This window comes from Geotrypetes seraphini, chromosome 2 (genome assembly GCF_902459505.1).
Source record: "Geotrypetes seraphini chromosome 2, aGeoSer1.1, whole genome shotgun sequence".
Lineage (NCBI taxonomy): Eukaryota > Metazoa > Chordata > Amphibia > Gymnophiona > Dermophiidae > Geotrypetes > Geotrypetes seraphini.
The window spans coordinates 209,598,870-209,626,263 of NC_047085.1; the positions used below are offsets into that span (position 1 = coordinate 209,598,870).

At 46.5% G+C, this 27,394-nt stretch overlaps 1 protein-coding gene across 2 annotated transcripts in view; it reads left to right on the plus strand.

The window, feature by feature from the left end:
- RIOK1 (RIO kinase 1) overlaps positions 1 to 27,394 on the plus strand; it is a 96,621-nt gene that overhangs the window by 5,040 nt on the left and 64,187 nt on the right. Inside the window, exons 3-5 of one of the 2 annotated variants that reach the window (XM_033934847.1) lie at positions 10,948 to 11,155; positions 11,877 to 11,967; positions 26,300 to 26,369. In XM_033934847.1, the coding sequence (XP_033790738.1) occupies positions 10,948 to 11,155; positions 11,877 to 11,967; positions 26,300 to 26,369 (369 nt within the window). The remainder of the gene's footprint in view (positions 1 to 10,947; positions 11,156 to 11,876; positions 11,968 to 26,299; positions 26,370 to 27,394) is intronic. The other variant, XM_033934848.1, reaches the window with a different exon arrangement.

The window sequence follows — 27,394 nt, forward strand, 5'->3', positions numbered from 1 at the left end:
TGCCTTCGAGTTGTCCTCGAGGGTCACGGCCTTTGCAGTCGACTCTCTAGGCTCCGCCTTGTGGATATGGATCCGAATCTACAGGATCGTCTTGCCAATCTTCTGTGTGTGGATCATGAGCTCTTTGATGAGTCTATCGAAGTGGCCACCAAGCGCCTATTGGACCATGAACGGTCCTTTGCCTCTGTGGTGAAACTTAAACCAAAGGTCCCCCCCGGCTCGGCAATACAAAATTCCTCTCCGGAGGTATCCGCAGAAATCTACTCCTGCGTTCTCTCGGCCTCCCCCGAAGCAGCCTCAACAATGGCAGCAACGTCAAACTAAGGCCCAGCCGTCGGCTCCGGTGAAGACTGGGCTGTCTTTTTTTGACAATTCCGGTCCAATCCTTCGGGCTCCCTTCCTCATAGAGCCTTCCCCTCTCCCCATCGGGGGTCATCGCCATCATTTCTATGCCCAGTGGGAAAGTCTTACCACCGACAGTTGGGTGCTTTCAATCATCCGGGAGGGGTACTCCCTTCACTTCAGTCACGTACCCCCGGACCTGCCTCCAAGAGAGTTTCTTTTTGCTCGGTCTCAGCTGCCTCTCCTTTTGCAGGAAGCTCAGGCCCTTCTTCGCCTTCGGGTGGTCGAGGATGTTCCCTCGGATCAATGAAACACCGGATTTTATTCCCAGTACTTTCTGGTACCCAAGAAGACGGGGGATCTGTGTCCAATCCTGGACCTCCGCGCTCTGAACAAGTTTCTGGTCAGGGAATGGTTCAGAATGCTTACCCTTCTACTTTGTACTCCCTCTTGGACGAGGGGGACTAGCTGTGCTCACTGGACCTCAAGGAGGCGTACATGCACATTCCGATACACCCGGCCTCTCGCCGGTATCTGAGATTCTGGGTGAGGGATCTCCATCTCCAGTATCGTGTTCTTCCCTTCGGCCCGGTGGCCTCTCAGAGGGTCTTCACGAAATGTCTAGTGGTGGTTGCTGCGGCCATGTGTCTCCGCAGCCTGCAGGTGCTTCCCTACCTCGACGACTGGTTGATCAAAGCGTCTTCTCACCACGAAGTTCTGCGAGTGACGAATCAAACCATCTTGCTCCTTCAGAGCCTCGGTTTCGAGGTGAACTTCCCCAAGGCCCTTATTCGCTTATGCCTGAGGGTAGTCCATCTGTCTTCGGCCCCGGCTTGGCTCATGATGGTCCTCCTAGGTCACATGGCTTCCACGGTTCATGTAACTCCTTTTGCCAGATTTCACCTCCATATTCCTCAATGGACTCTAGCGTCCCAATGGAACCAGGATCGGGACCCTGTCTCTTGACTCATTGTCGTGACTCCTTTGTTGAGGCAGTCTCTCCGTTGGTGGATGTTCTCTTCCAATCTTTCCAGAGGTTTTCTGTTTCATGCTGCTCCGCAGAAGGTTCTGACTACGGATTCGTCGGCCTAAGCTTGGGGGGCTCATCTGGACGGTCTTCGCACTCGGGGTCTTTGGTCCAGTGCCGACCGGCTTTGTCACATCAATCTGCTGGAGCTTCGAGCGATCTTCCTTACCCTGAGGGCTTTTTGTCACCTGCTTCGCGACCGAGTGGTGCTGGTGCACGGACAATCAGTTCGCCATGTATTATATCAACAAACAGGGGGGAACGGGGTCCCAGTCCCTGTGCCAGGAGGCGATGTGGCTCTGGGATTGGGCTATCCGCCGCAACATATTCCTTCGAGCGGACATATTCCTTCGAGCGGTCTACATTCAGGGCCAACACAATTGTCTGGCGGACAAGTTGAGTCGTCTTCTGCAGCCTCATGAATGATCCATTTATTCTTTGATCCTGCATCAGGTATTTGCTCGTTGGGGGAATCTGGACGTCGATCTGTTCGCGTCCCCCAACAATTACAAGTTGCCCCGCTTCTGCTCCAGGGTCTACAACCACTCAGACTCGAGGCGGATGCTTTCCTGCTGGCTTGGACAAACCTGTTTCTATATGCGTTCCCTCCATTCCCTCTGATTCTGAAGACTCTCGTCAGACTCAAGTCCACGAGTGCCACCATGATCCTGATAGCTCCTCGGTGGCCCCGACAGCCGTGGTTATCCCTTCTGTTGCAACTCAGTTCCAGGGAGCCTCTTCTTCTGCCTGTTTTTCCTTCTCTGCTTACGCAGAGTCGAGGTTCTCTGCTTCATCCCAACCTTCAGTCTCTGCACTTAACGGCTTGGTTCCTCGAGACTTAATGCCCTCATTCCAGTTCTCACAGCCTGTGCTGGACGTCCTGGAGGCGCCTCAGAAGGAGTCTACTCGCCAATGTTGCCATCAGAAGTGGACCCGTTTCTCTTCCTGTTTTGCTACTCAACAGCAGGAGCCGTTGTTTGCCTCCTTATCTGCTGTCCTTGACTATCTGTTAACACTTGTCTGGCGCTGGACTCAAGTTCTCCTCGGTTCGAGTCCACCTTAGTGCCATTGCTGCTTTTCATCAGCCGATTGACGGAAAGCCTATCTCTGTTCATCCTGTGGTTTCCCGCTTCATGAAAGGCCTTTTCCACGTGGTCCTTGGTCGCTTAATGAAACCTCCGTTTAAGCCGCTAGCGCGGGCTCACTTGAAGTATCTTACTTGGACGGTTGTGTTTCATATTGCTCTCACTTCTGCCCGTCGGGTCAGTGAGCTTCAAGCCTTGGTAGCGGACCCTCCTTTCACTATCTTCTATCATAAGGTGGTGCCCCGTACCCATCCTAAGTTCTTGCCTAAGGTTGTTTCTGAGTTTCACATCAACCAATCCATTGTTCTCTCTGTGTTTTTTTTTGGAAGCCCCATTCTCACCCTGGAGAGGTGGCTCTGCATTCTCTTGATTGTAAGCGTGCACTGGTCTTCTTCTTGAAGCGCACTGCTCCTCATCTTACTGCTCCCCAGCTGTTCATCTCTTTCGATCCTAATCGCTTGGGTCGTTCTGTTTCTAAGCGGTCCATTTCTAACTGGTTGGCCACTTGTATCTCTTTTTGTTATGCTCAGGCTGGTCTCTCCCTCCTGGGTCGAGTCACTGGCCACAAGGTCAGAGCGATGGCGGCGTCTGTTGCTTTCCTTCGCTCGACTTCACTTGAGGAAATCTGTAAGGCTGCCACTTGGTCCTCGGTTCATACGTTTACCTCGCACTACTATCTGGATACTTTCTCCAGGCGTGATGACCATTTTGGCCAGTCCGTTTTGCAAAATCTGTTCTCCTAAATTGCCAACTCTCCCTCCATTCCATTTTGGTTAGCTTGGAGGTCTGCTTGTCCTGGGATTAAGCACAGTTACTTACCGTAACAGGTGTTATCCAGGGACAGCAGACAGATATTCTCGCAACCCACCCACCTCCCTGTGGTTGGCTTCTTTGCTAGCTATCTGAACTGAGGACACGCTGAGAAGACGCATGCCCTAGACTGGGCGGGAGGGGCACGCGCGGGCCAATCGCAAGCTTGAAGGTCTTCAAGCAAGTCTGCTTGCGAAAACGTCCGCTAGGGGGCTCCGTCGGTGTCGTTGCCCATATGTAGAGAATATCTGCCTGCTGTCCCTGGATAACACCTGTTATGGTAAATAACTGTGCTTTATATTCATTGCATGCAAAGTTGTGTTTATGTGAAAATTTCTGGGGAAGGGGGTCCATCGCTTTTATCAGATTCTTAAAGGGGTCTGTGACTCAAAAAAGGTTAAGAATCACTGAGTTAGTTGATAGAGGTGCTCATTTTTCAGAGCTGGATTAAAGCATAGGCAAACTAGGCACGTGCCTCATTCTCAGAGGTTTAGAAGGGCTTTTTGTCAGATGTGCTCACAATTCAGGAGGCTAGGATTCTAAAAAGTTGTACATCACCTGTCTCAAAGCCAGAAGGCTGGATAAGCTTGTGGATACTTTTCAGAGTTTAGCCCACTACAGCTCTCCAGAATCCCCCCCCCCCTTCCAGTGCTGAGACTATAGTAGGCTCTGTCTAGACAAGAGGAAGGTTGCTCTCAGTGGCATAGTAAGGGGGGGTCCACCCTGGGCGCAGTCTTCCTCGGGGTACTAGCACCCCTCCTGCTCTCTGCCCCCTGCCACGCACCCCTTCCCTTGCCTCCCATACCTTTTTAACTTCGGCACGAGCATCCATGAACTTGCTGCTCATATCGGCTTTGCCACACTCTCTGATGTCGCTTCTGGGACCCGCACCTAGGAAGCCGACATGAGTAGCTAGTTTGTGGCTGCTTGCGCCAAAGATAAAAAGGTAAGAATGCCAAGTGTGTTATGTAAATTAATTGTAATAATACTGTACACTTGTTGAAAGAAATAAAAAGGAATAAAGATTTAAAAAAAAAAAAAAAAGGTACCATTGGCTGCTCTAGTCACAGGAAGGAGGAGCTGATCTGGAAAGCCTGTGGAAGAAACCGATCTCTGCACAGGGTCTTTGGAGAGAATCAGTGGAACTAGTGAGTGGGGTAGTGCTGCCCAATTCGCCGATTCACTTTGGTGAATCGATTCAAATCAATTCATTTGATGAAAAAAAATCAGACTCGCCAATTCAGTGATCAACACCCCCGCCTTCTAAAGCAGCAATGGTGGCCGACCGACAGAGGTAGCGCTTTAAATAGGAAACTTGAGGCCTGCCCCACTGGGGTCTTCCCCTGCCATGTCACTGATGACATGACAAAGGGAAGTCCTACTTCTGACAGGGCAGGCCGCAAGCTACCTGTTCACAGCGCTGCCTTTGCCGGCTGCTGCTGTTGCTTTGGAAGACCCAGAGATATATCAGATCTCACGGGGGGGGAGGGGGGGCAGATTGGTGGGGAGCTGCTGCACAGGAGGATGGTAAGCTGCTGTACAGAGAGATGGGTGGGTGGGGAGGAAAGCTGCTGTTCAGAGGGATGGGTGGGAGGGGAGGAATAATTGTTGGACATAGGGTGGAGGAGAGGAAGAGAGAGATACAATAAAGAGGTAGAAATGGATGAGAAGGAGAAATCCTGCATCAAGTGGAGGGGAAGTTGACATGCATGGAAAAAAGAGAGGGAGAAATGTTAGACATAGGGTGGAAGTCAGGGAGAGATAGTGCATGGGAAGAGAGAAAGAAATGTGCACATAATAATGGAGGGGAGGAAGGGAGAGATGCTGTATGGAGGGGATAGAGACGTTTGACCCAGGGCACAAGGTAGAGAGAGAGAGAGGGATGGTAGACAGTGGAAAAGAAACAAATGCTGGATATGGCAGTGGAAGACAGAAAAAATAATGTTTTCTATATTGTGATTACAATATGTCAGATTTGAAATGTATATCCTCCAGACTGGTGTTATGTTCATATTTATTGAAAACTTCTATACTGCTACTAATGACTAGGGAGTCAATTCAGAGCAGTTTACATGAGCTTCTATAAAGGTGTTATAATACAAAGTTAGTGTTTTTTAAGATAGTTTTATATAAAGATACATTTATACCATAATCATCCTACGTATATGTAAACATTTATACCATAGTCAATCATCCTACGTAAATACACATATAATATTAGTATCGTGTACTATGTTCATACTAAATCCTAATGATGACTAGCCAGCTGTCTCCTCTGTGTTGCTTTATTAATTAAAGTAGTCAGTGAAGAGGATGGTCTTTATCCCTTTCTTGAACTTTCCGGTGTCCTTTTCTAGTTTTAATTCCTTTGGAAGGGAATTCCACCACCTTGGAGCCATCACTGAGAACAAAGACCTAACACTTTTGTATTTGATGTCTCTGAAGAAGGGTATTTTCAAAAGGTATTCTTGTCTCAAATGCAGGGCGCATGCTGGTGTATTGTAATGTAGTCTGGCCTCTAGATATTGAGGTTCTGAGAGAGAAATGATTTTATGTGTCTGCTACAAGATCTTGAATTTTGCCCTGCTTTCAATTGGGAGCCACTGTAACTCTTTCAGTAGTGGGGTAGCACTCGTCTGCCTCGATTTTTCCAGCAGAAATCTTGCTGCTGTGTTGTACCATTTGAATCTGCCTGATCATGTACTTTGGAATGCCCAGCAGTATTTTGTATTGCAGTAATCAAAGATTGAAATTACCACAGCAAGCATGAGCTAGGACCTAACGGAGAGAGGAAAAGTCTTTTTTGTTTATTTTGTTTACATCACAGCGCCAGCGTGGGGTTGGAGAGGGCAAAGGGGGTAGTGAGAGGTGAATAAGTTACAAAATAAACTTGCCAGGATGTTTGGAACCCCTCCACATGATTGGGTGGGAAAATTGAATGAAAAAATTGATTCAGTAGGCCAAATCGAATCAAGTTTTTTTCCCTGGATCAGGCAGCAATAGTCTGGGGGTGGTTAAAAAAAAAAAAAAAAAAAAGGATTAGGATTTAAGATGTGGGGAGGGGGGAGGTAATGAGGAATTGGCTCAGTCTGAAACTTTGCTGCTGTCAAAGAGGAAGAGCCTTTTTCAACTCTAATGCCAGTAGCCCCAGTCCTTGGAGCAGCTCTTACCACTCAAAGCTCTGAGGTCATATGCCTTGTCCCCCAGAAACTTTTGAGGCCTGGGCTCCACCAAATACTTAATCATCTTCTCTAGGTCCTTTTTGAACAGCAGCCTGTCCTAGAAGGAAAGCTTGCTAAGCTGTGATATAAAGATCTTATCAATCGACCAGTTTTGTAGCCAAAGTTGACTCCAGACCACCAATGTGAAGGTCATAGAGAGGCCTAGATCCTGAAAAGATCATACAGAGTATCAGCTAAGAATGTTGCCCCTAATTTCAGCCTTCCTGTCTCTGGGTATACTAAGAACTGCTGTACCCAGGTCAAAGCTACTTGTGCTATATACCCTCTACAGATAGTGGTTTGCACCCCTATTGCAGTATATCCAAAATGCTACACCTTCTGGCCGTGAGGTTTTCAGAACCACCCCACTCTCGACTGAGAGGGTGGCCTTTTAGATTCTGCCAGGTATTTGTGGCCTGGATTGACTAATGTTGGAGAAAAGGTGCTGGCTAGGATGGACTGTTGGTTTGACCTAGTGTAGCTGTTCTTATGATGTTCTTAGTTACCATTGCAATAAGAGCATATACTTTTTGGAAACAAAAGCAACCTATTCAGGTTTCTCCCAAGGGTGAGAACAGAGCTTGCCCAATACTTTAGAACCCTGAAGCACCAAGTCCAGAGCCTCTCATTTTAGTAGAACCATTTGAGAGAAGGCCCTGAATAGATGTAAAACCTGGGGGGGGGGGGGAGGCTTGCATATGTCTCCATCCAAGACCATCTCCTAGATCCCTTCAGCCACCAGATCGATAAAAAAAGGCTTCTCTTCTTACCAAAGATGGTTTCAGTTCATCTTTTTGTGGGGAAAGTTCCCAAGACTCTGGAGAATGACTACCCAAGACCAGATCCTCCTCATCTTTGGGACTGCCCTAGACTTCTGCTATAGGGATTAATCTTCCCATAACATCTTCATATGCTTGAGATGCTTGGTCCCCCTCACCATGCCCCTGTGGTTTTGGAGCCTAATTCTGAAGGACTGATTATGAGCACATCCAAGGCGTGGATGTTATTTAAAAATATATTCCAAAGCAAAAAGGAAAAAACAACCTCATGTATAGTAATGTAAACCACAGGGGAAGAGACATGATATATCAGCCTCAAAGGACAATCAAGTTATTAAAAACATATAAATAGCTAAAACATATACTGTACCATATTTCCCTTAAAATAAGATCTACCCCGAAAATAAGCCCTAGCATGATTTTCAGGGTATGTCTTAATATAAGCCCTACCCCCGAAAATAAGCCCTAGTTGCCAGCAGCGCTTCCCCCGCCCACCTGCTACCATGCACCCCCCCCACCCCGCTGACCCATTTCTCCCTCCCAACCGAACCACGAGACAAGAATACCTTATAACAGCGTCGGCAGCAATCTACACAGGCTGCTTCGTGGTTTTCTATCTCCTGGGCGTTCCTCTGCCGCATCACTAATTATGTCATCAGCAATGTGGCAGAGGAACACCCGGGAGATAGAAGGCCGTGAAGCATCCTGTGTAGATTTCTGCCAAGCTGTTGTAAAGTATTCCTGTCTCGCGGTTTGGATGGGAGGGAGAGATGGGTCAGTGGGGTGGGGGGTGCGCGGCGGGCGGTGGGGGGATAGAAAGATGCTACATGAGGTATGTGGGGAAGGGAGGGATAGAAGCTACAAGAGTTCTGCACAGGGGGATGGGAGGGAGGGATAGAAAAATACTGCACAAGGGGATGGGTGAGAACATAAGAATTGCCACTGCTGAGGCAGACCAGTGGTCCATCATGCCCAGCATGAGAGGAGAGGAAAGATGCTGCACATGTAGGGGAGAGAAAGGAAATAGGTAGAATTGGGGTAGAGGAGAGGAAGGGAGAGATAATCATTGTACATGAAAAAAATAAGACCTCCCCGAAAATAAGACAGTGCCTTTTTTGGGCCCCAAATTAATATGACAGTGTCTTATTTTCGGGGAAACACAGATTGTCTTTAATCTTTCTCATACTGGACCCCAACATGGTCCATGTTTCGGTTTTAACGAAAAGCCTTTCTCAGGGGTGTGCTTGTAAAATCCAGTAGATGGTGCCAGTTTACTTACAAAGACCAAAAAGGATTAGTCTTGATTTGTACATAAAAGCCTGCAGCACAACGTTGTTCTCAGTTCTGGAGTGCTACAGACGCCATTTGCAGATTCATTCATTTTTAGCGCTCCAGGACTGAGAACAATGTTGTGTTGCAGGCTTTTATGAGGAAAGATTAAAAAATGTTGGGGCTCTTAGGCTTGGAAAAGAGACGGCTGAGGGGAGATATGATTAAAGTCTACAGAATCCTGAGTAGAGTAGAATGGGTACAAGTGGATCAATTTTTCACTCTGTGAAAAATTACAAAGACTAGGGGGTCATTCGATGAAGTTACAGGGAAATACTTTAAAAACCAATAGGAGGAAATATTTTTACACTCGGAGAATAGTTAAGCTCTGGAATGCGTTGCCTGAGGTTGTGGTAAGAACGGATAGCGTAGCTGGTTTTAGAAAGGTTTGGACAATTTCCTGGAGGAAAAGTCCATAGTCTGTTATTGAGAAAGATGTGGGGGAAACCATGCTTGCCTTGAATTGGTAGCATGGAATGTTGCTACTCCTTGGATTTCGGCCAGGAAGTAGGGACCTGGATTGGCCACTGTGAGAACAGGCTACTGGGCTTGATGGACCATTGGTCTGACCCATTAAGACTATTTTTATATTCTTAACTGTTCCGGCTTCCTGAATCCATGCACCGAGAAAGTCTCCTCTCCATCACGTGGGGGCAAAAGGAGCCAACTGCACAGCTGATACACTCCCTCACCCACTGTACCACAGTCCCACTGGTCTTGCAAGATGTGACTGTACTAGTATGGAGACTTTGGGACTCAACCTACATAGTCAGCTTTGCCACCCTGGCTTTTGCATTTCTCTCAAAGCAGTGCTCAGAAGTCCCTGACTGCTGCTGTCTTTAAAAAGAATTCCCTCACAAACCTGCCCATATGATATAAAATCCTCAGGACCTGAGAATAAGAACAAACAATTGAGACCCATCCAGCAGGTGGGGGTTCATTGGGAGCACTACGAGATCCAGCTCCTAGGTGATATCTGTAGGCAAGACATGGAACTTTGGTGTGCTTAGACACTCTGCAGAGAATAGGAGGAAGATTTGTGGTTACAGACTCAACCAGAAGGCATAGACCATAGACTGCAGTCTAGGGAGTTTCATGTTGCTGTATCAGTCCTATCTGCACCATTTGCTGGAAACAGAGACATATTGAATTGTCCCAGGCTGCACTACTCCTTATAATAGTGATGTCACTGGAATATTGAAATTTCTCTGGTTTCATTGTTTGCTAGCCTGCTAGCAGGGGTCACAATGTACTGGTGTGCGCTGTTCTATCAAGATGATAAAGGAAAGGTAGTTTGTCGACTCAGGGGTTAAGGATGAAATGGGACAGGGAAGTTGAGGTGGAGTCCTCCCTTTTCAAAGTTTTTTTTAGAGAAGGTGCTGTGTATGGTGGGTATGTGTAGAACAAAGGGATGTCTGGGAAGACTGGGAGGGTATGAGTGTGGTGTGTAGAAGAGTGTTGGGGATAGATAGTAGGTTGTTATGGAGTTTCTGCTGTGGGAGGTGTATCTATGATGTAGGAATAGGTGCTGTTTGTATTTGGTAAGTGGGGCATCTGGGATCAAGGATGTTTCTGGAAGAGTTATCTGTGGCTTGGGTTATGTCAGGGACCCCAAGGGTTCAATTGTATAGTAGTCATATGGTATGTTAGGTGAATAGATAAGTGACATTTGGGAACATCTGAGGTAGATTCATATGTAGGGCATAGAAGGTGTAGTAAAGGGACTCAGAAGAATATTTACTCTCCCCACCTTCCATGTTTTCACCACTTTTCTTTTCTCCTCTTGCACTCTCACCTATCCTTCCCTACATGCATCCATATAAAATTTCATATCAGGCTGGAACAGCTGGAGGTAAGTGTGGAAGAAGCTTTTGACAGGGTAAATCACCACTTACTCATCGATAATGCTGTCCTCACTTGGATTTCAGGGCTCTCTTATCGTATGGTTTTTCTTCCTCTTTTTCCCATTGTACCTTTAGGGTATGATGTGATGGATCCTCCACCACCATCATCCTGCTGTTGATTAGTTTACCTCAAGGTTCTATCCTGAGACCACTTCCCTCTCTTTTTCTTTTCAGCAGGGACTCGCTCTTCTATGTTTTGATGTACAGTGCTGCATATTTCTAGTAGCACTATAGAAATGATTATTATTAGTAGTAAACTGGTCTTATCACCAGCAGTATTGCTCTACTATCTACTTCAATTGCCACAGCAAGATTTAACACCTGGAGAAGAAATGGTATTGAATCAAGAAAAGGGCTGGTTTTTTTTTTTAAAGTCATTTACTGGTGCTGTTGTAGCTGATCATTCCAATTTACAGACCACAAATTATTTTTGTGTATGTATATCTGAAGTTTGTTGTCTTTTAGTGAACATATGCATGATTTGGCAACGGCAAAAAAGGAGGATACAGCAATTACGGAATCACAGTCGATACCTTCTGTAGAAATTGATGGTGAGAGTTATGATGAAGAGGAGGAGAATGAAGATGACTGGGATTGGGGCGATAGAAATGGAAACCTCACGAAGCGTTATGTTGCATCCCGTGAAACTAACCTACAGGTAGTGTGCAGATACCACACTGTTAAATGGATCTGTAAAAGCGATGTGAGGAAAACGACGCTTTCAGGTTCTGAGTAGATGCTACTTTAGCAGAATTGTACAAAAATGTGAAAACAGTCATTAAGGTGGTAATAGAAAGAGATGATCTAATGCTAGATGACTCTTTGATTTTTGTCCTGGGGCCAGTTGTCCCTACATGAAAATGCTCTGAAAATGCTGGTGGGTAGCATCTCCAAGTCAGATTTGAAGTTACATTTGCTATTTGGGTGGCCACCAGATGTCTAATTTATACATTTTGCAGTTGAAAATTGCCTTTTAAACGTATAAAGTGCACCAGCCTGTTTATGGACAGATAATTTGGGATATGTAATGATTTATTTGTTCAAAATTATATAGTCCTTTCTCAGGATTTTGAATATTCCCTGTGTTTAGAGAAGGGTGATTTTTTTGTTGTTTGTTTGTTTGATTGATTGTTTGCAGTTCTCTAAGTCAAAGGCACCGAGAAAACTGCAGGCATAATAACTTACATAGTATATGATGGGAAATAAAGACTCACTCGGTCCATCTAGTCTCACAAAGGTTTCTTTTCTGAAAATGTATTGGATCCTGCAGGATCCAGTTTAGCGAAAATAAAGTAAAAATAAAAGTTATGTTGATTCCAAGTACATGAAATCAGAAATAATAATAATAATAAAAAATACTGACTCTTTCTTTCTTTCAGGCTAACAGACAGTTGCATGGAAGTTATACAGCCAGAGTGTTCACTCCCACAGATAAAGCCTTAAGAAAGTTTGAAAACAAAATAAATTTAGGTGAGTAAATTAATGATTTTTATCATTTACATTGGTAGCTTGCTGCTGCAAACTAGTCTTGCCTGATAGAAAAAACAAGGCTACAAAGTTAATCAAAAAGACTGCCGCGAGTAAAATCAAAACTTCAAGTTCCTACATTATAGTCAGGTAAATTCAGGACTGGATCAATGTGTCAGGGAATCTAGATCCAGTTTGGAAACACTTTATGAACCTGGAAATTGTTTTACTGATGAATTTGGGGAATTGTAAATAGAAGATATTTCTTAATGAAGCTAAATATCCAGACTTGCTAGAGATGGTTTCCAGACAGCTTTTTTTTTTTTTTTTAAATAAATACAGTATAATCTTGTTATAATGGAACCTCGCCTATAACAGACGAGGTCTGCTGGTCCCGACCGTGCGCCATTATAAACATACAGAAAATCATCGCATATAGCAGACTCGCATATAACGGACTTCTGGATATAACGGACAACCAATTTGGTCCCCAGAGCCACTTTTAGCTGTAGTTTTCTTCGGCTATAATGGTCATTCAAGGCACGTGGCATGCCGGTGATATAGTATCAAAATGCAGCCCAGAAGAAAATGACAGAGTATTTTTCTTTCCAGTACAGTACGACATAATGCTTTAGAACATCTTTTAGGGTTTTGCTTTTGCAATCATTTCGTGCCATACCAATGTTTTGCTGAGTTTTGTTCTTGATGTTGCTGATATGGTTGTGCAGTGACTGTTGTTCATTGATTGAATGTTATTTCAAGTTGACCTAAATAAAGTTAAAAAAAAATGCAACTCTGGATATAACGGACTGTTTTTCCAGGTCCCTTGAAGTCTTTTATAACGAGATTATACTGTAGTGCATATTTTTGGACATTTCTCATACTAGCTCAGGTTATGAGATGTCATCCTTCCTAAGATATGGAAACAGAATTCAGAATACTGATTTTTTGTACAATCCCACTCTATTCCTGGACAAGCAGGTTGTGAACCTATTCTCGCCAGATAGGCTTATTATAGGAAGACATAAATATTCAGAATCTTCAGCACCTCCCCTCTTATCTCAGCACTGCCTCCCAAGAGAATCAGTATTAACCTATAAACCAGACAGAGGGAGCATGTCTTTTCTGATCGTGTTTATTATTTTTTTAATATCGGTATTTTATTCATGCTTTTTTGCAGCGTTTGCCACAGTGCTTCAGTGTTCCCTATGCTGCGGGAGATTCAAGTTTCAAGTTTATTTAAAATTTCTTATACCGCCCAATCAAGCCTTCTAGGTGGTGTACAAAAACACCAAAACAATGTGCCAAATAAAATATAATTTACACAGAAACAGACCAGGGGAAATGACAATTTTTAAAGACATTGATGAACGGGAACAAAAGGAAAGAAGGGTTAGAACTACAATTGATAGAGAGAAAGAGAACAAACAAGGGAAAGAATGACAAAGGGAGGGGGAACAGGAGGCCTCAGGCCACGCCCCCAGGTGGGACCTAAGGCTCCAGGGCCTATTCTGATTGGCCCACGCGCCTTAGGCCCCACCAGTAGGCGGAGCTTTGGGACGGATGGGCCAATCCGGCCTCATTCCGTCGTTGGCTGCCTGCCGGACAGGCGGGTTTGGCTCCCGTCTGTCCGGCCAACTAGCAAAGGTACGGGGAAGGGGGGTGGGGGTGTCGTGGGGGTCGGCCAGGGGGGTCGCGGGTCGGCTGGGGGGGCGGTCGGAGGTTCTTGGGGGGGGCGGTCGTTGGAGGGAGGGAGGGGGGTTTGCGTCGAGGGCAGGAGGGCCTGGGATCCCTCCTGCCCGTAATGTAGTGCGGGGTGAGGGTAGAGGGTCGCCGTGGCCAGGAGGGTTTGGGCTCCCTCCTGGCCCGATATTGTCGGGGAGTCGGCCGGGCAAGAGGGCTTGGGCTCCCTCTTGCTCCGATCGCGGGTGCGGGTGGGAGCGCGTGCGAGCGGTCGTTCGGGGTGGGGGTGCGAGCGGTCCTGCTGGGGGGGGGGGTGGGTGAATCGGGCATCGGGCGGGGTGGGAACTATGTAGAAAAACTTTTGTATACCGCGCGAGGGGTATGCGCGGTAGGTAAAAACGCGTATAACGCGCGCGTTATATGCGTGAAAATACGGTATTAATAAATTCTGGCTGGTTATTTACTCTGGTTTTAAAGGTTAGTAGAACCTTATAGGTGATCCTATGTTCTATTGGAAACTAATGAGCTCTATGTAAAAGAGGAGTAGCATGGTCTTTGGGAAGTCTGCTTCCAGGGGGTCACCTGCCTGACAGTATGCCCCCTGGACAGCCTGCTACTTCGTTTCGGGGCTCAGGGATCCATCCCTTGGGAGCTAGGCTCACCCCAGGTTCGTTCGCCAGCGAGTGGACACAGGCTGCATGGCTCTATGGGATTTGCGTTGTGACTGGGATCAGAGCTGACTGCATCCCTTCGCGTATTTGCTTTGGTGCTGGTTGTTGGTTTCACCCGGGGGGAAGGGCAGTCAGAGGATTCAGAGTCCAGTGCACAGACTTGTTGAGGCAAAGGATCTTGCTGTGGGCTGTTCAGCTACCTTTCCTGCAGTTCTTCAGTGTCATGTGGCACAGTAAGTAATGAACTGACAGGCTGTGTCAGAGATTTTTTTGGGGGGTCTCCAAAATCCTGAAATTGCCATGTTTTGGGGGTTCCTGTGTTTTTTCCAGGCTGTTTTGTTTTGACAATTGCACGGGAGCCATCTTGGATATTTTTTTTTATTTGAATTTAAGATTATTTTTTAACCTTCCAAGCATCTTTTTTTGAAAGATATCTATTCAGATGGCCTCCTCAGGGCAGGATTCTTCAGATTCATGCCCCATTTGTGGTGGATGGCTCTCTCGTGCTGTAGAGCATGTGGAACACAGACACTCACCGGGGGAGGGGGAGCAAAATTTCATCAGTCCAGGTTCCCTCGATCTCAGATAGCAGTCCTACAGTACAGCATGCCCGGGGGCACTGTGAAAAGTTGAAAGCAGCCCCTGAGGACAATGCATTTGCGGCTCCGTGAAGCGCAGCCATGATTTGGAGTCCAAAGCTCGCAAGTCTTCTAAGGGTTCTAAGAAGGATCCACAGGGGATGGCTCCTGTCCTGGAGGATGTTTTTTCACCTGATTTTATTAATATGCTATATCAGTCTTATTTAGCTAAGACAATGGCGCCTTCCGCGCCTCTCCCGGCACATGCATTGGTACTTGGGGGTCCCAAGACCAATGCTCCTGTTACTTCTATTCCAGTTGTACCGGTGGTCGACTCAGATTCTCTGGATGCCTTGACCAAGCCTTTAATTACACAGGCTAACACTTCTGCAGTGGGGGATCTTGGTACTCTTGCAGATTTCCAAGACCAGGATCTGGGAGGTCTTCCTGATCTGGGGGAAGATCATGCGGTGCGGTGTAGAAAGCCTGGATAGCGCAGAAGAAATAGCAGGGCGTGGCAGAGACCTTTCTAAGTCCTGATCAGAGGGTCTAACAAGCAAGAAGACACATTTAAAACTTTGAAAAGTCAAAATAATTAACAAAATACCAGGAAACCAATTGTATACCGTAGGAAAATGGGAATTCAGTATTTATGTGAATTGCTGGGTAAAACAAGACCATAATGAAAATTAGGTATACATAGAGTCATTTTCTTTTTGTCTCTCTTTGTGTCTTTGTACTGCAGTTTCCTGCCTTGACTTCATGGCTCTAATTAATGCCAGACCTCTCAGCTTGGCTTGTGATAGTAGGATGGAAAATATAGGGTTTCACATTTTTTGGATGCAGATAGTTTATATGTACCTTAACAATAATTATTGAAATATAACGTGTTGCTTGTGTATGAATGATGGGATCCCATGTGTGATTGTGTATATGTCTTTGGACATTATTTTTATATATTTTAAACCTGATGAAATCCTGAAAGGTAACATCTGTAGTTTGACCTATCTGACCTTTAAGCTAGGAAACTCTTTACTCTGTACATTCCAAAAGGCCTGTTTTCCTTTGGGGGGGGGTTTCAGCTCACTTAAGACTTCTCATTAAGGGGGGTCATATGGGCTATTGTTGTAACTCGAGGTTCTCGTTTTCTGCCCGGTATGAGTTCTGAACTAGAGAATGACACGGGGAAAAAATCTGTCCCCGTCACTGCACTTTCTCCGGCCCACCATCCTCTGCACTGCCCTGTCACCGCCGTTCCCTTCACCGCCCCATCACCGTCACCGCCACTGCCATCCCATTCAACGCCCCGTCACCATCCCCGTCTAGCACCCATCTTCTTCCCTCCGCTCCCCCATAGTCTGGCATCTGTCTTCTTCCCTTCCAGCGTCTTCTCCCCACTCTGCCTTCCACATTTCCTTTCAGGGTCTGTTCCTCTCTACCCTCTTTCAATGTCTGTTCTATTCCTTTCCACCACTACCCTTCCCTCCCTCCTTTACCATCTGTTCCTTTCTACCACCCTTCTTTCATATCTTCTATCAGTCCCCCCACCATCACTAGCAGTCTCTCTTCTCCCTTACCATGAGCAAATAGAACTTCTGAAAATTGTATTGCTGAGGCATTATTTCTAGTACGCCTTTTTTTCCAGATGGATAATGACATCAATTTTATAATTCTTACTGTGTGCTCTGATTTCATTCACAATTTGGTTTGTTTTGTACCTGAGGATTCCATGAGGCATTTAACCTTTTCCTGTCTCTTCTGTGATTTCAAGTTGATTCCTTCAATAATGGAGTCTCAAGGCAGTAGCAGTTTTCTATTTTGGGCTCTTTTGACATTGTTTAAGGGATTTCTTGTACATTTGGTGCTGGTCTTCTTTGATGAGGTCACTTCAGAATCTATTTCCAAGGAAGAGAAACTTTTTCCCTTTCACCCCCTCCTTCCTTGTGTGAGCCGGAACACGCGGTCCCCGCAAGCAAGTAATTTTATATCATTTTCATTCTATTCATTCATAGAAATTAAAGTCTAGATAATGCCAATCACATAACAAAACATGATTTTACAAAAATAATTCTCTGCACAGTCAAGCCTGCAAGGATTATAGATGTCTTTCAGCAGCTCCCCTCCCTCCCCCTTACCTTTGTGGCCAAGTCAAAATGATCTACCAACAATAAAATTTTAAAAACACAAAGCACGCTGTACGCAGAGAAAATGTTAATTATCATTTATATTCCGCGGGTTTTCAAAGAGGTCAAGGCAGATGACTTTATGCAAAGTCACCTCAGTAACAACTATACAAAAATAGACAAATATTCCCCCTCCCTTTGTACTAAACTGCGATAGCGGTTTTTAGCGCAGGGAGCTGCGCTGAATGCCCCACGCTGCTCTCGACGCTCATAGGCTCCCTGCGCTAAAAAACGCTATTGCGTTTTAGTAAAAGGGGGCCATAGTTCAAAATATAGACAGCAGATATAAATTCTCAAAACGGACACATTTTGATCACTAAGTTGAAAATAAAATCATTTTTCCTACCTTTTTGTCTGGTGATTTCATGAGTCTCTGGTCCTTCTGGTCCTTCTTTCTTCTCCTGCCCCCCCCTCTTTCTTTCTCTCTCCCCCTGGCCCCCCTCTTTATTTCTGCCTTTCTTTCTCTCTCCCCCTGGCCTCCCTCTTTATTTCTCTCTCCCCCTGGCCCTCCTCTTTCTTTCTGCCTTTCTTTCTCTCTCCCCCTGGCCCCCCTCTTTATTTTTTCCTTTCTTTCTCTCTCCCCCTAGCCCCCACAAAGCCATTGTGCCAATTTCTCCACTTCCACGATTCTTTCCCTACCCTCACCCCCAAGCCAGCAGCCAATTTCTCCCTGCTCCTTCCCCGATGTCCTGAACTTCATCGGGCAGCAGCAGCATTCACAATTCACTGCTGTTGCCCACTTCAGGCCTTCCTCTCTGTCGGGTCCTGTCTTCATGAAAACAGGAAGTAGGCAGGACCCGGCAGAGAACAAGGCCTGAAGCTGGCAACAGCAGCAAATTGTAAACGCTGCTGCTGCCTGAAGAAGGTAATGGAGCACGAGGCAGACCCCCCTCCCAGCCGTGAACCTTTCCGAATCTCCCAGCGAGAGCAGCAAACCTCCTTCGCGGCTTTCTCTTCCCTCTGCCGCGTCACTGATGACGTCATCAGTGATGCGGCAGAGGGAGGAGAAAGCCAACGCTACTGAAGGGAGGTTTGCTGCTTTCGCTGGGAGGGTCGGAAAGGTTCACTTGGAGGGGGGAGAGATAGGAGGGTCAGCGGGGGTTCGGCTAGGAGGGGGGAGAAGCGGTCTGCCTCGGTGCTCCAAGGCCTGGCGCCATTACCTTTTTCGCCCCTCCCGCCCCCCCCCCCCCCCCCCTTGGTACGCTACTGCTCTCCAGCTCTCCTTAGTTTGCTGGTTTTCTTTTGCGGCGACCGGCACGCTTTCAAAGAGCCGCGCATGCGCGGCTGCTCAAAGTTCAATCTTCTGTTCTGCTGCAACTTCCTGTTTCCATTGGGTCAGAGCAGAAGATTGAATACTGAGCAGCCGCGCATGCGCGGCTCTTTTGAAAGCGTTCCGGTCGCCGAAAAAGAAAGCCGGCAAACTAAGGTGAGGTGGAGAGAGGAAGCTGGTTAAACGATCGAGCCGGCGTGCGGGTGGGCGAGTGGGGGCTGCGGGAACTGCACGATCCTTTATGCCTCACTGCGATGACAAGACCATTCACCGCTCCACGGGGCGGTGATGGCCTTGTCCCCTGTCCCCGCAGAGGCTGCTAATTTTCATTCCCCGTTTTTGGCGGGTTACCTGCGGCTAAACGCAGTAGCCGCGGGTAAACCGCCACCGTGTCATTCTCTATTCTGAACAGTCAGAAAGATGTGTGGATTTAAATTTTTAGAGAAGGGTGTTTGCTTTGGGGTATATTATAACAAAAATATAATTTATAAAACTTTTCTTTAAACCTGGTATCTCTAAGAGCTAAAAGGCATGTCTTTGTTCAAATACATAAAACCAGCCTCTGTTGGCTGATTGGTTGATGAGGAGTGATGTCGTACTGGTCACTGCGAAAGTATATAAGTGAACCTAGTGGAAGAGTTCTCTGAGTTCATATTGTTCAGGAAGGATGCACTTTGACACCCCTGACTATATATGGCTCCATTGTACAAATGCCTTTTGAATCAAGATTTCTGTTAAATTTTAATAAACAATATGTGACTGGAAATATTTGTACAATTATCATTATTCCTGAGCACCTAAGGGCGGTGTTATTATTACACTCAGCGGAGATTTTTTAAACCCGCAAACTTGGTTGATTTGATATCTGACTCCCTTAGGGAATTATAGCTGGACACGGGTCCTTCCGCTGCTGCTGCAGATAGCTCACTGATGGATAACAAGAGGCCATACTCTGCATCCTTTCCAGACCATCCGGCTATTGCTGATATGCTCATAGATATCTGTGAAGCTCCTGAGGGTCCCTTAAAATGTGCTTGGGCCATGTCCTGGCTCTATCCTATGGCTGATGCTTTTAATCAGCGTTTTGCATCTCTGAGGGTCAATTTCTCGGTGGCTGAGGTGACTAAGCACACTTCTCTTCCGAGTGATGGAGGTGCCGTCCTGAAGGATGCTCAGTACCATCGACTGGACTTTGTCCTTAAGCGCCTTTTTAATTCTTTTTGGGCCTTTGGGCAGCTGCCACCTCTTCTTTTGTGGCTAGAGCTTGCCATTCTAAGTTTCACCATGATCCTGATACTGTAGTGCTCCAGGATCTCCCCTTCTTAATTTCATGGGTGGATTATATAGCATTTTCAAGGTATTTAGCAAGCTGTCGGCCTATTCTATTTCTGCGTGTCAGATGTTATAGATCCGGTAGTGGTCTGAGGACTTGTCCTCCCGGGCGATCCTGAGTAAGTTGCCCTTCCAAGGGCAGTTGCTGTTCAGTAAAAGTCTGGATGACCTTATCGCAGGACCATAAGTCTAAGGCATTGCCAGATAGCAAACTCTGGCACCTGAGGGGTTCGGGGCACCATAGCTTTCGTCCCATTCTACTGAGGCTCCTCGGGTTCACATTCTTCTCAGACTGCCAGGCCGTGGTTTGGGGGTTTTCAATGCCAGCTGGCATCCAGGAGCTGTCTGGAGGCAGCATCCAAGAAACAATTCTGATGCTAGGCCTTTGGCTGCTACTCTGTGGATTGGAGGGCGACTCTCGGTTTCCTGGCAGAATAGCGGGCCATCATCTTGGACCATTGGGTCTTGGAGGTTCTTCAGGATGGCTGCAAATTGAAGTTCCACTGTCCTCTCGCAGAGATTTTCTTGGACTCTCCTGCAGGCTGTCTGGAAAGGTTGTCAAAGTGGTGGCCACGGTAAAAAGGTGCTGGACCTTGCGACCATTGAACACATTCCGGAGCAAAACTTGGGATACTCAGCCATTGTTTTAGCTAAATAAGTGTTCCATAGAAATGCTCCACAGACTGGGTAACACCAGGGAGTTGCTGACTGCTATGACTCCTACTGCATGGCAGTATCGTCAGGTCCTGGGGTCCATGGTATCAATGACAGATGTCATTCCTTGGGCTAGGGCCCACATATGCCCATTACAGAATGTTTTAATTTCACGCTGGAGACCACAGAGGGATTCACTACTAGACAATGACACGGGGGAAAATTTGTCCACTTCCTATCCCCACGAGCTCGGTCCCCGTTCCCGCAAACCATCTGATCCCATCCACACTAGCCTTGAATAGTTTTATGCTGAACCTATTTTCTTAATGTATAAAAGAAACAATATTTTGTACAGTGGTCATTTTATAAATCAAAGTTCTGGCTGCTGAACTAGAGAAAGAGATGTTCAGCTGGCAGGGCTTTGTTTATACATTTTTATCAACACAACTAATATACTACTTGATCCTAAAGCAAAAAATAAATAAATAAATAGAATTTTTTTTTTCTACCTTTGTTTGGTTTCTGCTTTCCTCATCTTCTTATTCAGTTCCTTCCATCCACTGCCAGCCTTCTCTCTGCCTCTTCCATTTCCTCTGTAACTGTGCCTCTCCTACCCACCCCTCCCCTCATTGGTCTGGCATCCATCTTCTTCCCTCCGCTCCCCCTATAGTCTGGCATCTCTGTCTTCCCTTCTAGCGTCTTCTCCCCACTCTGTTTCTCATTTCCCTTCAGCGTCTGTTCCTTTCCACCCTCCCTCCACCCCCCCTTCAGCGTCTGTTCCTTTTCACCCCCTCCACCCTTTCAGCATCTGTTCCTTTCCACCCTCCCTCCACCCCCCCTTCAGCATCTGTTCCTTTTCATTCTCCCTCCACCCCGCTTCAGCGTCTCTTCCTTTTCACACCCCTCCACCCCCCTTCAGCATCTGTTCTTTTTCACCCCCTCTCCACCCCCCTTTACCGTCTGTTCCTTTCCATACCCTTCCCTCTCTCCACCACCCTTCAGTACCCCTCGCGTGGTCCGTGCATCTCCCTCCCTTCCCCTTACTTTCGTGGCGCATTTTAATTGAAATTGTTCAAGCAGCCTGAACCTGAAGTCACGTGTGTCTGTGAAAGCTTCTCCTCCTACGGAACCGGAAGTTGCATCAGAGGAGATGCTTCTGCAAACGCACGCAACTTCAGCCTTGGGCTGCTTGACCAAATTGAATTAAAACGTGGCACGAAGGGCGGGAGGGAGGGAAATAGATGCGGCGGCGATCGGAAGGGAGGGGGCTGCATGCGATTGGTGACCGCGCGGGTTCCCTCTCTTAACTGCGGAGATAAGGCCATTCACCGCTCCACGGTTACCCGCGACTACCGGTGGCTAGCTGCGGGTATCAGCTACCGTGTCATTCTCTACTAACTACACATATGCCTCCCATGGACAGCGGAGGCTCAGGCCAGTATGGCCTGGTGGTTGTGCCTCCGGAAGCTGGCCCAGGGCCTTCCCCTGCGGATCTCCGACTGGGTGATCCTGACAACAGATGACAGCGTTTTGGGCTGGGGATTGGTTTGTCACCACAGTCTGGTGCAGAGGCAGTGGTCTCAGACTGAGCGGAAATGGTCCATCAATCATCTGGACTGCAGGTGATTCGCCTGGCTCTTTGCTTCACGCGACGTCTTCTCCAACCGTACCACAACGGTGGTTTATATCGATTGACAGGGTGGCACCAAAAGTGCCTCCCTGAGCATGGAGGCTCAACTGTCGTTTCACTGGGTGGAGTGCCATCTTCTGGCAATCTCCACGACTCATGTAGCCAGTGTGGACAACGTCCAAATGGACTATCTTAGCCAACACTCTGGATCCTGGGGAATGGTCACTGTCCCAGAGAACATTTGACTGCATTGTATTCCGGTGGGGTCTCCTGACATTTGATTTCATGCCATCAGCGATCAACAGGAAAGTGGTTTGCTTCTTCAGCCACCAACGCGAATGGGGAAGCGAAGGCTTGGATGCCCTGGTGCAGCCCTGGCCGCAGGAGGGTCTTCTGTATTTCTTCCCTCCTTGGCCCCTGAGGTGGATTGCTTCTCACACGTGTCGGATGATTCTTTTTGTGCCCGATTGACCGATATGTCCGTGGTACGCTGACCTAGTTTGTTTCCAAAAAGTCTGGGGCTCAAGCTTACTTTGTCACCCTCGTCTGCTCACGCAGGGTCCGATTGCGCTCTAGGATCCAGACTGCTTTGGTCTTACAACTTGACTCTTGAGCGCAAGGCCTTAGCGAAGGCTACTCGGCGGTGATTTCTACCTTTCTCCGCAGCAAGCTGAAGTCCACGCTGGCGGCTTACGTGAAGGCGTGGAGATGTTATCAGGTCTGGTGCATGCAGAGACAGGCGGATCCTCCGCTTCAATCCATTCCCAGAATTTTGGAGTTTCTTCATGACAGGTTGGGGAAAGGGCTTACAGTGACTTCCCTTAGGTTCCAGCTGGCCGGTTTCTCCTGTCTTGGAACGGAGCCCCTGAGGAGCTCCTTGACTTCTCACCCAGATGTAAGCCATTTTCTAAGAGGTGCACTCCGGCTACAGAAAGTGTACACTGAAAATATTCGGACGCCTTGTATGATGTGGAATCTTAATCTAGTTCTCTGATCTCTGGCTCGTCCGCCTTATGAGCTGATGGAGCATTCTTCTGATATGGATCTGACCATCAAGGCAGTTTTTCTGGTGGCTTATTACTTCGGCCCACGGTTTCTGAAATTCAGGCTCTGTCTTGCCGGATCCGTTCCTGTGGATTACAGACTATGGTGTCTCTTTGCCTAAGGTAGTTTTGGCATTTTATGTTAACGAAGAAGTTAGACTCTAACTTTTGTACCCTTTGGTGTGAGAGAGTTGGACCAGGTTCTGTGGTCCCTGGATGTGTGCAGGACTCTATTGCAGTATCTGGAGGTCACGAATGAGTTCTGGGTCTCCGACCATGTGTTTGTTCTGGTGGATCCTGCCTATCAGGGCCAACCGGCCCACATGAATTCACATGGTCATTTTGTCTTCCTACATTGCAGTGGGGAAGAAGCCCCCTCGGTGAGGGCTCATTCAACCAGAGGCATTTCCTTTTCGTTGGTGGGGTCGTTGGCGATCTCTTTCATAGGTGCCAGCTGTGTCTCCTATTAGCACTGTTTTGTTTGGGTTCTACTGTTGTTTTTGCCTGTTTACGATTGTTCATGATCATTTAATGTTCATGTTCTGAGCAGAATAGACTAACGTGCCAGGGAATTTCCCCGTTCCCCTCCTTTTTGTTCTTTTCCTTCCAGATGTTGCTGTCTGCTTTTCTACTAAACTGATTCTCGGGGAGGCGGTACTAAGAGGGTAGGTGCTGAAGACTCTGAATATTTATGTCTCCCTATAAGCCTGTCTGGTGAGAATAGGTTCACAACCCACTTGTCCAGGAATAGCGTGTTGATTTACAAGAAAGAAAATTAGCAGAGGCAAGAATCTAATATTTTATTGAGGCAGAGGGCTCTACTTTATATAGCTTCACTTCTATTTCCCTGGAGAATGGTGTGCTGCCCATAGAAGAAAACCAGATTTCCCTTTTTTTTGTGGTGGGAGTACATTTTGTTTGAATTTGTGCTTTTTGTAGCTACTAAACTTGGAAGAAGCATTCTATAGCATAACATAGCATAGCTTTATTCTTCTATACTGCCATAACCAAATGATTTCTAGGTGGTTTACACAGAAGAAGGCTGAACAATCAATGGAATACAAATAATTAAAATACAAGTTTCTTAAATATGCTCATTATAGAGTTTTGCTAACAATAGTACACATATTTAGGAAATAAATTTATCAAATAGCGCTGACTTAATTTCTTTTCGAAATGCACCATAAGACAACATAGCTCCACCAATACATTTACCCAGCCAGGACTGCTGTTTACCTGCTTTAAATGCAAGAATCTTATCCAAAAAAGTCTTGTATCTGCAGGAGTGACTCAATCTTTTTTGGGCTGATATGTAACAGAAACTACGTGTTCAAGGTTAGTAAGGAGATTGTGTTGGCAATTTGGGAAAGGGAGACCTGACTTTGCTCCTTATAATATGTTGTTCTTGTACAATCCCACTCTATTCCTGGACAAGTGGGTTATGCATCCCATGCCACGAGACTGCTTGTAGTAAGCATCATTTACATAATTTCTTCAGACCCTCCCCTCTTACCTCAGTACTGCCCTCAGGACTCCAGTTGCTTTCTTACAAGTGAGACAGTAGGAGCTAGTCTTTTCTGCTTGTGGTTAATTTTTCTTCTATTCAGTATTTTTACACAGTTCACATCTTCATGTTGCAGAGGTTCTCAGCAGGGACAGCTCTGTCTGGTTTTGCATGAACTAGAGTCCTTAGGGCAATACTGAGGTAAGAGGGGAGGGTCTGAAAAAATTATGTAAATGAGGTTTCTTACAAGCCATTTCATGACATGGGATGCATAACCCACTTGTTCAGGAATAGAGCGTGGATTTACAAGAAAGAAGATTAGCATAGGTAAGAACCTCATAGTTCATTTTTGGCTTAAAGGTTTGATCAGCATGCATGGCCACACAGCATGTATAGAACCAGGCTGCTAGTGCTAACCTTTAAAAAGGAAAGAAATGGCTTTTAAGCTAGAACCTGGGAGAAAGCTGACAGTTACTTAGAAGTGCATGATTCAAAGTGAGGTATCTCTGAAAACAGGGAAGACAGGGCATCCTGATTGAGAACTTGCAATAAAGGTGAAAAACTCGGGAGTCTCTAAGAGGAGAGCAGAGTAAAGATTATAAATTATCTTTGTCAACTACTAAATAGATTGTAGATAAAAATTAAAAACAAACTTTAAAAATGTCCACAAAAATATTAGAAGCTTAAAAAAATAAGCTGGGAGAGTTAGAGTATACAGCACTAAATGAGAAAAAGTAGATATAATAGGCATCTGAGAATCTTTAAAGAACCAATGGGATACTGTTTTACCAGGTACAAATTTATATTGCAATGATCAGGGCTTAATTTGTAGATAAAATGAAGGTGAAACTGTAGAGCTGTGAGAGGCATGGGTGGTCCAGGAGCAACTGGATTAGAAGTAGCAACTGTTTTTTGGGTTTGCTCCAGGCATGCCATGCTGGGTAGAAGGGAGGAGATAAAGCAGAATGCTCTTGCTGCACTGGAGTCTGAAAATAAGTGGTGGAACTGCATTCCAGGCTGATCCACTACAAATTAAACCCTGGAATGATAGGGTGGATCAAATTGGAGGGAGGGTGTCACTATATGTTAAAGCGGGAATTGAGTCTAATATAAACAATTCATCAAGAAACAGAAATGTGGAGTACTTATGGGTAGAAATTGCATGTAGGAAGGGAAAGAGAATACTGGTAGGGCCATACCACTGTCTACCTGGCCAGAATGAACAGACAAAGGAAGTTAGAAAATTGGGTGACACCATAATAATGGGTGTCTTGAATTACCCAACTATTTAAAGGAGAATGAGCAGTGTCTCCTACTGAAAATGAAAACAAATTAGCTGCTCAGAAGAATGTGTAGTAAGGTCTTATGTAAAATCAAATTTCTATCAAAGCTACTATTAAACTCAAATATTTTACCATAAACTAAACAGTATAGCAAAAGGACTTCAAGGCTTATGCAGCAACCAACTTCATAAGTCTCTTGTTAAATGTCAGAAAAAAACTTCACTGAGCAAAATCTGAATTTCCAAAATGAAAATCGTAAATATAGAAGACTTGTAACCCACCAATCTTGGTATGCCTTATCAGCTGATTCTTTTATACAGTCCAGCTATAATCTTCAATTCATTGCATTGCAATTAGAAAAAATATGCATTCACTTATCTTGTTCTCTCAATCCAAATGAACACAGTGCACATATCAGCAGTTAATATAATACTTTCTATAAAGAATAGAGATAATCTAGTTTGTCTATATATAAAACTTACCTTGGTTCCGTTTTATTTTTAGATAAATTAAATATTGCTGACTCTGTTATGAATAAAGTAAATGAAAAATCTAGGCAAAAAGAAGCAGATATGTAAGTAAAGTGATTTTTATTAATTTTGCAAAATTTTATTTAAAAAAGTAGCAGGTCAGGAGTGGGCTGCCTATGGCCTGCTATTACATTTTATGCAGTTCACGAAACCATGGGAAATGCACACAGAAAATATCATTACTGTATTTTCACGCAAATAACGCGCACCCGTATAAAACGCGCACACGGGTATAGCGCGCAGAAATCACGATGATATGTACAAAAACTTTGGTATACCGCGCTCACGGGTATACCGCACATGCTGCCCGACGCTCCTTTCGCCCGCCCTGACTTTCCGTGCGCTGTCCCGACTCTCCGTTCACCCCCCCTGACTTCCGTGCACTGTCCCCCCTTGAAGGTCTGTCCCCATCCTGAAAGCCTGATGCCCCCCCCGACGTCCGATACATCCCTCCCCCCCCCGAAGGACCGCCGACTCCCCAACAATATCGGGCCAGGAGGGAGCCCAAATCCTCCTGGCCACGGCGACCCCCTAACCCCACCCCGCACTACATTACGGGCAGGAGGGATCCCAGGCCCTCCTGCCCTCGACGCAAACCCCCCTCCCCCCAACGACCGCCCCCCCCAAGAACCTCCGACCGCCCCCCGGCCGACCCGCGCCCCCCCTGGCGACCCCCACGACCCCCCACCCCCCTTCCCCGTACCTTTGGTAGTTGGGCCAGAAGGGAGCCCAAACCCTCCTGGCCACGGCGACCCCCTAACCCCACCCCGCACTACATTACGGGCAGGAGGGATCCCAGGCCCTCCTGCCCTCGACGCAAACCCCCCTCCCCCCCAACGACCGCCCCCCCCAAGAACCTCCGACCGCCCCCCCAGCCGACCCGCGACCCCCCTGGCGACCCCCACGACCCCCCCACCCCCCTTCCCCGTACCTTTGGTAGTTGGCCGGACAGACGGGAGCCAAACCCGCCTGTCCGGCAGGCAGCCAACGAAGGAATGAGGCCGGATTGGCCCATCCATCCTAAAGCTCCGCCTACTGGTGGGGCCTAAGGCGCGTGGGCCAATCAGAA